This window comes from Euphorbia lathyris, chromosome 4, assembly GCF_963576675.1.
Source record: "Euphorbia lathyris chromosome 4, ddEupLath1.1, whole genome shotgun sequence".
NCBI lineage: Eukaryota > Viridiplantae > Streptophyta > Magnoliopsida > Malpighiales > Euphorbiaceae > Euphorbia > Euphorbia lathyris.
This window is the reverse complement of record NC_088913.1, coordinates 84,081,514-84,091,473: the sequence shown is the minus strand read 5'-3', so window position 1 is coordinate 84,091,473 and position 9,960 is coordinate 84,081,514. Positions and strand designations below refer to the sequence as shown.

General features: G+C 32.8%; 1 protein-coding gene across 2 annotated transcripts; it reads left to right on the top strand.

Moving 5' to 3' along the window:
* The first annotated feature begins 690 nt into the window (after positions 1 to 690).
* LOC136226707 (uncharacterized) lies at positions 691 to 6,982 on the top strand. 2 transcript variants are annotated; one of them, XM_066015336.1, is made up of 12 exons: positions 691 to 891; positions 1,496 to 1,583; positions 2,752 to 3,045; positions 3,294 to 3,452; positions 4,067 to 4,207; positions 4,367 to 4,423; positions 4,631 to 4,766; positions 5,321 to 5,425; positions 5,522 to 5,712; positions 5,835 to 5,876; positions 6,285 to 6,369; positions 6,531 to 6,982. In XM_066015336.1, exons 1-12 carry the CDS (start codon positions 773 to 775, stop codon positions 6,551 to 6,553), a joined length of 1,440 nt encoding a protein of 479 aa, XP_065871408.1. In that variant the 5' UTR covers positions 691 to 772; the 3' UTR covers positions 6,554 to 6,982. The 2 variants fall into 2 exon arrangements, with proteins under 2 accessions (XP_065871408.1, XP_065871407.1); XM_066015335.1 differs by having other exon boundaries at positions 692 to 891; positions 6,285 to 6,982.
* The last annotated feature ends 2,978 nt before the right edge of the window (positions 6,983 to 9,960 follow it).

Genomic DNA, 9,960 nt, shown 5'->3' with positions numbered 1-9,960 from the left:
AAAACAAAGTAAGCATAGTCTAACCTTTAACTTATAGGTTAGGCTATGCTTACTTTGTTTTTGATAAAGTAAGTTTTACTTTGTTTTTTCTACCATTAGAAAATGGTAGAAAAAACAAAATAAAGCTTACTTTATCAAAAACAATGTAAGCATAGAAGACACTATCTTTTATAATTCCAAATAAATTTTTTATATTTTCTTATAACATATTATAAAAAATGTCTTCAAAATATTAAAAATATAATTTTAATTTTTTTGAAAAGATAATTTTAACTTTAAATAATATAAAAATGGCTGTTTTTATTGAATTTTGGATTCAAAATCAACTTAATTTAATACGATGATGCGATTGAATTTTTAACTATGCAGGAGTTTAATTAATTAATATACTCGTTAAATATTTTTTAGGTGGATTATCTCTCAATTAAAATTTTCTACTTACTTATTCAAACTCAAAATATAACTTAAGTAGATTGTATGAGTTTTCTCATTTCAGTTAAATTGAAAAAAAATTTAATAATTAAAAAAAGCAAAATATGCATTTACCAATTTCTTTCCTAAAAATTGGAGATACGTGTAGTCATGTGATTGGAAGACTTGCATCACATCGGAAAACAATCAGACGGTTAATTTGGCAGCGGTTGCTTGTTCCTCTTTTAACATCCCGGAGTGAAGGTCTCACCGATTCCTATAAAACGCGCAAAGAATACAAACAAAAGAGAAAAAGCAAAAGTCTGAACTAAAATATAAAGTTCCTACTAGAAGGAGAAAAATGAAAACGAAGTTAACCATGGCTACCGCTTGTTTGATCCTCTTCTGTTTATCAATTCTCACGCATTCTGTCGCCGATCAAGGCTTCGATGTCCGCCAGCATCTCTCCACCGTAACAAGGTTTCTCTCTCTCTCTAATACTGGTTTAACATTTCTCGTTTTGTTCTTAGGTTTTGGATTCTCTAGTGTATGTGTAGTTAGAAATTTTTGTGCTGCTTCGATTGATTTTGTTGAATGATTATTAGGTTAGCTTAAGATATTAATTTCCGTGCTAAATTCAGCAAGGCTGTTTTATTCTCTGATTGATTGTTGCTGTAGAAGTTTAGCGCTCACTTTTAGAATTCGAGTGTCTGTGTAGTTAGGAGTTTTTGTGCTGCTTCGATTGATTTTGTTGAATGATTAGATTAACTGAAGATATTAATTTCTGTGCTAAATTCAGTAAGACTGTCTTACTTATTGATTTTTGCTGTAAAAGTTTCGCGCTCACTTTTAGAATTCGAGTGCCTGTGTAGTTAGGAGTTCTTTGCTTCTTCGATCAGTTTTGTTGAATGGTTATCTTAGCTTAAGATATTAATTTCTGTGCTAAATTCAGTAGAGTTTTTTTTTTTTTTTTGTTAGAAGAAGGTGGAGTATTGTTAGCATTATTCTGAGAGTCACTATGCTTCTATTTTGGTATAAACACTGGTAATATTTAGTTAAGCTGAATTATCTCCTATTTCTGCAGATACGGGGCTGCGAAGGATGTGGGGTTCGATAACTTTGAACCGTCCGATAATCCTCAGGGATGCACTCCTATCCACTTAAACCTTGTGGTAATTATTGATTTTAGAAGTTTGGGTTGGCTTATTTTCATATTTGTTTTGAGGTTTGTTGTGAATCCTTGTAGTATCATAAGCAGACTTCAATTTGTTGTACTGGTATTCATCTTGTGAATCGTGATAGTTATAAAATCATAGATGATAACCGTTAACATTTAAGAAGTGATAAACTCTACTGAACCATATCCATAATCTTAATCACAATACTGCAACAAATACTTTTCAAATTTGTCTAGTTCCTTGTGTTCTACCGCTCTGCAATCTGAAGCCCCTTTCAATCCATCACTATAATTGTCAAGGAATCGTTTGACCCAAAAGCTTAAGCTGATAGGTAAGGCCCAAGAATAATTTTCATTATTTATCTGAGACACCCCACATGCTAAAGTTCTCTGGGCTTGAACTTGGAGCGTGTATAACAAAGTCTTATTATGTGTTGAAATTTCATCAATAAATGGGGTTTTCACGATTTGAACCTTCGACCACTTAGTCTAAGAGACTCTAATACCATGTCAAGGAACCATTTGACCCAAAGGCTTAAGCTGATAGGAAATGTCCAAGAATAGCTTTTATCTCTGACAATAAAAATTTGATGTTAACCGCTATTTTCTAATTTTGATTCATGTCTCTGCTTTTGATCTTGTTACGTATTGGTCTCTTAAATGTTAATTTGAAGAACAAAAATTTACAACACAGAACATGTCCCTGTGTCATGATATTTTGGGGCTAATAAACTAGCATTTTCCTGAGTTACTTTAATTAAGCTACTCTTCTTATTACTGTGAGATCAATTGCCTGTTTTAGAAGACTATCATGGACTTCACTTTTTTCATATTTGCATGCTTTAATGCATAAAAATGGTGGAAAATAAACTGCTATACTGAAGCATACATGCTGAACAATTTTAGAATTTAACACTCCTGTCATTTCTTTTTTCCAGTTCCTGAATTAAGTATACCATCCATTTTCATTCTTCGTTTCTATTTTCTTTTCACACATTACATTGGAACACCTCTTTTCTGATTCAGCTTTTAAGTTATTTGTGCTGGGTGTTTACTTTGAAGAGACTATCAATGCTTGACGTTTTCACATAGAGGAGGAGGCTGTCTCAGTGTGCTATTAAATCCATCACAGAAGTAAGAATTTATTTGTTTTTTTCTTCCAGGCAAGACATGGAACTCGTTCGCCTACTCAGAAACGGATGAGAGAGTTAGACCGATTGGCATCTCATTTGGAAGAACTTGTAAGAGCTTCTGAAGAACAGAAGAAGTCTTTGGAAAAAGTTCCTAAATGGATACAGGGTTGGAAATCTCCTTGGAGAGGGAAATTAAAAGGTGGGCAATTAATCAGCAAAGGAGAAGAAGAATTATATAATCTTGGAATCAGGACAAGAGAAAGATTTCCGGATTTGTTCAAGGAGGAATATCACCCTGATGTTTACGCAATTAGGGCTACTCAGGTGAGCCTCATATAAAATATAATGGCATATTTTCTTGTGCATGATATGTCTTCTGGTTTTGTCATCTGTTTGGGTTGATATCATAAAATCACTCTACCACTTATATTTGAAGCATGATTTTAATGTTTCAGTATCTAATTCTCTGTCTTTATCATCATTTTTAGGGTTGAGACTTCAACCAAACCAATTGATGAATTTTTTTTCCCTGATGATTTTCTTCCTTCCCGTTCCTTATTTCAATGTGATAGGTTCCCCGGGCATCAGCTAGTGCTGTGGCATTTGGCATGGGGCTGTTTAGTGGGAATGGAAGTCTTGGACCAGGGAATCATAGAGCTTTTGCTGTTGTCAGTGAAAGCCGTGCAAGTGATATAATGCTGAGGTTTTATGATTGTTGTCAAAACTACAAGGTATGAATTAGGTTTTGATTTTTAGTTGCCATTGTTGATTTTGCTTGGTTTCAGGCTCAAAAGTGTTTCATGTGAAGTTGATAACCTTTATGACTCATTGCATGGAATTTAAATTTCTGTGATATCTGATGAACAAAATAACCATGTTTCTGGTTAAAGTTTTGATTGATTCCTCTGTTCTTTCTTTTTCTGCTCCAAAGCCATCTTCTTCACTTCATTTGTGCCTGATGGAACCCAATATTTTTTAACTTTTTGGTTGGCAATTGCTAGCTAATGTTTTTATTCTCTTTCAACCAGATATAATTTCTTTAGTGGTCTTTCTTAAATATCAACAATTTAAATACATCGTCCTAAGCTTTTCCTTTCTTATGGTTATTTATAATGTTTATGAAGAATCATTTTGGATTATCTTTTTCCTTCTTTAGAACTGAATACTGGTTTGCTTTAATATAGAATAATTGATACTTTGGTTCTGGAAACTACAGGAAGTGGTTTTTATTTATTGGGGGGCAGATCAGCAAATCTTTGAGTTTGAATGTCCACTAGATGGACCTTTGTTTGGAGGGTTATAAACTAATTGGTTTCTTCAAATCTGCACTTATGTGTATTTGCAGACTTACAGAGAAAACCAAGAACCAGCTGTTAGTAAGCTTAAGGAACCTGTATTCGATGAAATTACAGCTGCATTGGTGAGCCGTTATGGACTTAATTTTACCAGACAGGATACTTCTTCTCTCTGGTTTCTCTGTAAACAGGTGATTGATTTATAAAATTATGAAAATTCTTGCTGATTTTCTTCATTAAAAAAAAAAAAACCGTTCCCATTTTGATTGCTGAAATAATTTGCCTTGGGCTCTTGGGTTGTGTGTCGCTCTTTTGTTTTCTTCAATTCTCCCTCGGATTTTGTTTTGCAGGAAGCATCTTTGTTGGATATAACAGATCAAGCTTGTGGTCTTTTTATGTCTTCTGAGGTATTATAAGATTCAGAGATTCTGTGATGTTACTAATTTTATTCTTGTTTGTGCCTGGATCATGACAAATCAATATTTTCAGCACTGTTCTGCAAAAAATAGAACATACTTCGCTTGTAAACAACATACTAAAGCTTGTTGAACTTGGTCAATTATTACTTTCTATTTAATGGATAGTGACTAGTCAAACGTATTCACCCTGTTTAGGTGGCTTTGCTGGAGTGGGCAGATGACTTGGAGGTGTTTTTATTGAAGGGTTATGGTAAATCAATTAACTATAGGATGGGAGTACCTCTTCTTCGAGATATTTTTCAATCTATGGAGGAAGTTATTGAGGCACAAGGTAGTAATATTAAGTCATTAATTGAATCTGTTGTTTAGTTTTTTGATGCAATGTTTGATGCTTATATAAGTCATATTGTTGCATATCCTTTTGTCAAATGGAGAGGGCTTGAACCTTTATTTTGGATCCTATATCAAAATGATGATTGGTGAGGAGGAAGATGATGAAAATCTAAATTAACATTGTTCTTACTTCTCAAATTTCCTTGAAACAGGATGATATTTGGCTTATTAACTATAGACACAAACAGAAACTTGTGACTAGGTCAAATGTTGACTGTCCTCAGCTATTGATGCTTGGGATAGTATAGCTTTTTATTTGACTATTCCTGATTAATAAATTGCCATATTAATGACCAAATTTTCAGTTGCAAGTCACAATAATGATTATTATCTTGCTGGGCATATGTTTGGTTTTTCTTTTCCTCATGGCTTGTTTCAAAACAAGGGGAAAATTATACTTGCCTGTTTTCTTCTCTTTCTTTGATTTTGGAAGGATAGTATGTCCATGGTTTCTAATGCAGGCATTGACTTTTCTGCATTTTGATCTATTAGGAAAGCAGGCTCCAGGAAGTTACGAAAAGGCAAGACTACGGTTCGCACATGCTGAAACCGTGGTTCCTTTTACATGTCTGCTGGGTCTTTTCCTTGAAGGATCTGGTGAGTGATTTTGTCCTTCCACTCTCGATTTTGCGTTATGTGCAACTCTGTAGCTTCCATATGCTGAATCTGTAGTGATCATCTGAATATTTTCAGAATTCCAGAAAATACAAAAGGAACAACCACTGCAACTTCCTTCTAGACCTCCCAAGAGTAGAAACTGGTGGGGCAGCCTTGTGGCTCCTTTTGCTGGCAACAACATGCTCGTACTGCACAGTTGTCCATCAAACGCTTCAAGCAAGTATTATGTTCAAGTACTCCATAATGAGCGCCCCGTTCCGATGCCGGTATGATTTGTTTCATTTCAATAGATATTTATTTATTTCCTTAATTATCTGATAATTTTCTTTTCTGATTTCTATATGTCTGAGGTATTAATGTTCTTTTTTTTTTTTTTTTTTTTAAATAGGGCTGCGGTTATTCTGATATGTGTCCATTTGAAGTGTTTAAGGTATCTATATCATTCAACTAAGAATCTATTTAGATTAATACGATAAAGGATCAATTTGATCCTTGAACTTTGGTAGCAGGGTTAAACAAGGGTACAAAATGAAGTTCGTGCATCAAATTGGTCCATAGTTATGATATTTTGATCAAATAGTTCAAAAGTGACTCGTCAAAATCATAATTTGAAAATTGTCAAAGACGATGATGCTTACAGGAGTCATTTTTGGATTAATTTGAGAAATTTATTGTCGTGGATCAAATTGATACGTAAAGTTCATTTTAGACCTATTTTTATCTTGCGTCCAAATTTAAGGACCACTAGATCCTTTATCCATCAATTTCCCAATATGAGTTTATTCGGATTACTACTATACATCTGCTCATGGTAGCTTCAATTTCTCTTTTTCTTCAGCAAAAGATAGTTTCTCCTCATTTAAAGCATGATTATAATACAATCTGTGCTGTGGAAGCAAAACAACAGCAGAAACCCGAAACCAGTAAGTTATCGCAACTGTTTGGTTGGCTCTTTTCACTGGGAAGAACTGATAAAGAGACTAGAAAAGCTGAGTTATAGCTTGCTTTTTAAGGAAATAAAAAAGAGAACCATTCTTAAACATTGCATTTTCCTTGTTGGTCCATAATTTATGCGAATTTTCAGCCAAGGGCAGCTCTTCCTTTTAGCAGAGTTCCATCTGGATTCATCCTATTGTCGGTATTGATAACTCGGACCACATGAGTTCCTCGATTATGCGTCAATGCATATGTTATCCAGTTGTTTGTTCTGAGGCGACACTTGAACTGAACGCAAAACCACTTTTCTCTTGATCTGATACACTTTGTAGACTGTGTATCCAGATCTCCATGCAGTTTTAGGATCAACGGTCTTTTCCAGCCGTCAATAGAACAGTTAACGTGTTTTGTAGATTTTGTATTAATGAAGAGTTTCAGCACTCTGTTAGTTATACTTCCAATTTCAATTTCTTTCCAAGTGATTTTGTTTTTCTGGATTGTTTGTTTATGTGGTTACATTGCACCAGCAGAATGTATATTTACATGAAACCAGCAAAAATGAAATCATATCCGGTCTGATGAATTCCTTCCTGCACAAAATCATTTACTTATTTGATTAAGAGAGAAATATATAAATAAACATTACGACACTTGTGATGACGTGCAAACACGGATTGGAGGTTCTCTCTATTTGCAAAGACAGATATTTTCAGACTTAAACTGCATAGATGTCTCTACAAATGTGTAAAACTATAATATTTAGGTAAAAAGCATCTTGAGGCCCCTGATCTTTCATTGTTTGGTGTATTAAGTTTTCGATCTTTCATTTAGACACATTGAGCCCCTGATCTTTCATTGTTTAGTGCATTAAGCCCTCGATCTTTCATTTAGACACATTGAGCCCTTCATCTTTCATATATGGGTGCATTAGGTCCTTCCGTAAATCAATTCATATATAGGTGTATTAAGGGCCTGTTTGATTCAACTGTTAGCTAATAGATGTTGCTGTTGATATTAGTTGTTTGCGGCTGTATTAAGCTGTTTGTTGTTGTTGTTGGTTGTTTGTTATTAGTTGTTTAATTATTATTATTTTTTTTTTTTGAAGAGAGTTGTTTAATTATTATTGGTTGGTAAAATTATACTGAACTGCTGTTAGTATTTAAAATGTCTAATATTTAAAATGTCTGATATGGACATGTTTTAAATCAATCAACAAATAAATTATTAAAAAAAAATGTATTATACAAATTAATAAAAAAAATTAAATAAATTTTTTTTTATTGAACGCAACAAAACCTTGTTTTTCGATAATTATGGTCTAAAATTAAGAATAATGTTAAAAAGGAAACACATTTTGTGGAAATAAGGATGATTTTGTCAATAACAAGTAACTACAAACAATTGTTCGTGAAAAGCTCTAAAAAAGAGCTTTTCGTGAAAAGCTCTAAAAAAGAGTTTTTTGTGAAAAGCTCCAAAATGTTACGGTTTCCAGATGTTAAATCTAACCAAACATGCCCTTAATAAACCTATATATGAATTGATTTACGGAAAGGTCTAATACACCCATATATGAAAGATTAATGGCTCAATGTGTCTAAATGAAAGATCAAGAGCTTAATATACCAAACAATGAAAGATCAGGGGTCTCATGATGCTTTTTGTCTAATATTTATTTCTATACTTTACTCATTAATTAAAGGCTTAATACATAATGGCTCCCGGATTTGGCTAAATACTCCATTGGTGCTCTTAACATTTAAGGATGTTTTGTTAGTTTCTAAATTTGCTTACAGTAACTTATTTAGTCAGTTAAAATGATATATTAGCTCTTTGAAATTGTTAAGATAAGGTTTAATAATGTAATTACCTGCAAAAACATAGCATATGCCATGACATCATTTACTGCAGGTTTACATTTAAACATCTGCTTATTGGAACCTAACAGTTTCTGATAATTTTACTTAATATTCTTTTGTCATAATTAATCAGTGAGTGAGGAAAACAATAATTCCATTCAAATGCTTCTGTTAATCATGTTAGAAAAAGTACGAAATTAACGCTTAAAATACCAATTTTTGAATTGCAAAAACCTTGTCACTAATACATTTTTTATACCAATCTTTTTTCAATAAAATAGTATGTACCTGGAATCGGAATCGGAAACACAATTTATTTATTGTGTTTGGTTTAATATGGAATCGGAATCAGAATCCCTTTGAAACTGTTTGGTTCTCTAAACGTCCGGCATCGGAATTAATATATGAGTTAATAATAATATGCATAATATATCCGTTGGTTCATGTGCTTGGTACAAAACTCCAACTGCCCCCCAAACTTTTAAAAGTTTTAAATAACCTCATGTTCTTATCCAATCACATTCAATAAACTCATATTTCTCAATAAAATTTGTTGGATGCAGAAAATGTGAGACGTACTCCATCACGTGTCAAAGTGCTCATCGCATATCAAAAGAAAAATGTCAAATAGATAAATAATTATGAATTTTTGAAAGTTCACGGGGTAGTTGAAGTTTTACAGTAATTGAATGTAATTAGACAAGACTAGAAGGCTATTGGATGTAACTGTAATACCCAAAATTATATATATTTAAACTAGTTGTTAAATTGAATTAATTAGAAGGAGTTAAAGCTAAAATATAATTACTTTTGAGAGAATTTAAAAGATAATAAAAGTGAGAGGACCAAACTAAATTTTAGCCACTAAACAGGAAAATAAAAAGATGAAACACGGATCATCTTCTTCTTCCATCCCGTATTTCACATTCATATTTTCCATTTCCATTCTTCTCCAACTCCATTCTTCCTCATTTCTTCACTGTTTTTGACGTTCTTTATACCGAAACGAAGCTCTCAACTCCAGCTACAAGTGCATGTAAGTTTTATTGTGAGATTTTGAGTTTTTAAAAATCGTTTAGAGAGAAAATTCGTCAATTTTGATATTCTCTCTATTTCTCGGCTCTATGTTCATTATTTTACAATTCTAACACCAAAAGTGGACTCAGGGGGTCGATTTACCTATGGGTGCACTAGATTTTGATGCATGCATGGAGTTTTGACGTGTAATCGGAGCTACAACGGAAAAAGTAAGAAATCTAACCAAAGTTTAATTTTCCAGTTGATTTTGGGTGTTTCGAGAGTGATTCTAGACTCATAGAATCATAAGAAACAAAGTGGTATAATTAATTTCTCAAAATAACAAACTTTAATTTTTCCGATAGGCAGATCCCGATCACCGGTGATATTTTCCGGTGACATACAAAAAATAGCTGGTTAACTTCAGAATGTTCAAAATATTATTTCGAGCAACATTAATTCTTGGACCTTGGCCAAATTCCTTACCGTTTAGTGTCTATAAATTACGAAAGTATATAGTTGAGTGAAATTAAAGAAAATAAATTAAGTTGGTTTAAAAATAATATTTGGATCCTCATTTAATAAAAATTCAGAATATATAAGTTTAAAAATAATGGTTGAAGGGAGATTGGACTAAGCATAATTAATTAATTATGCTCTTAAGATTTTTGGTTAGTTAATTTGATTGATATATATATTATGAAA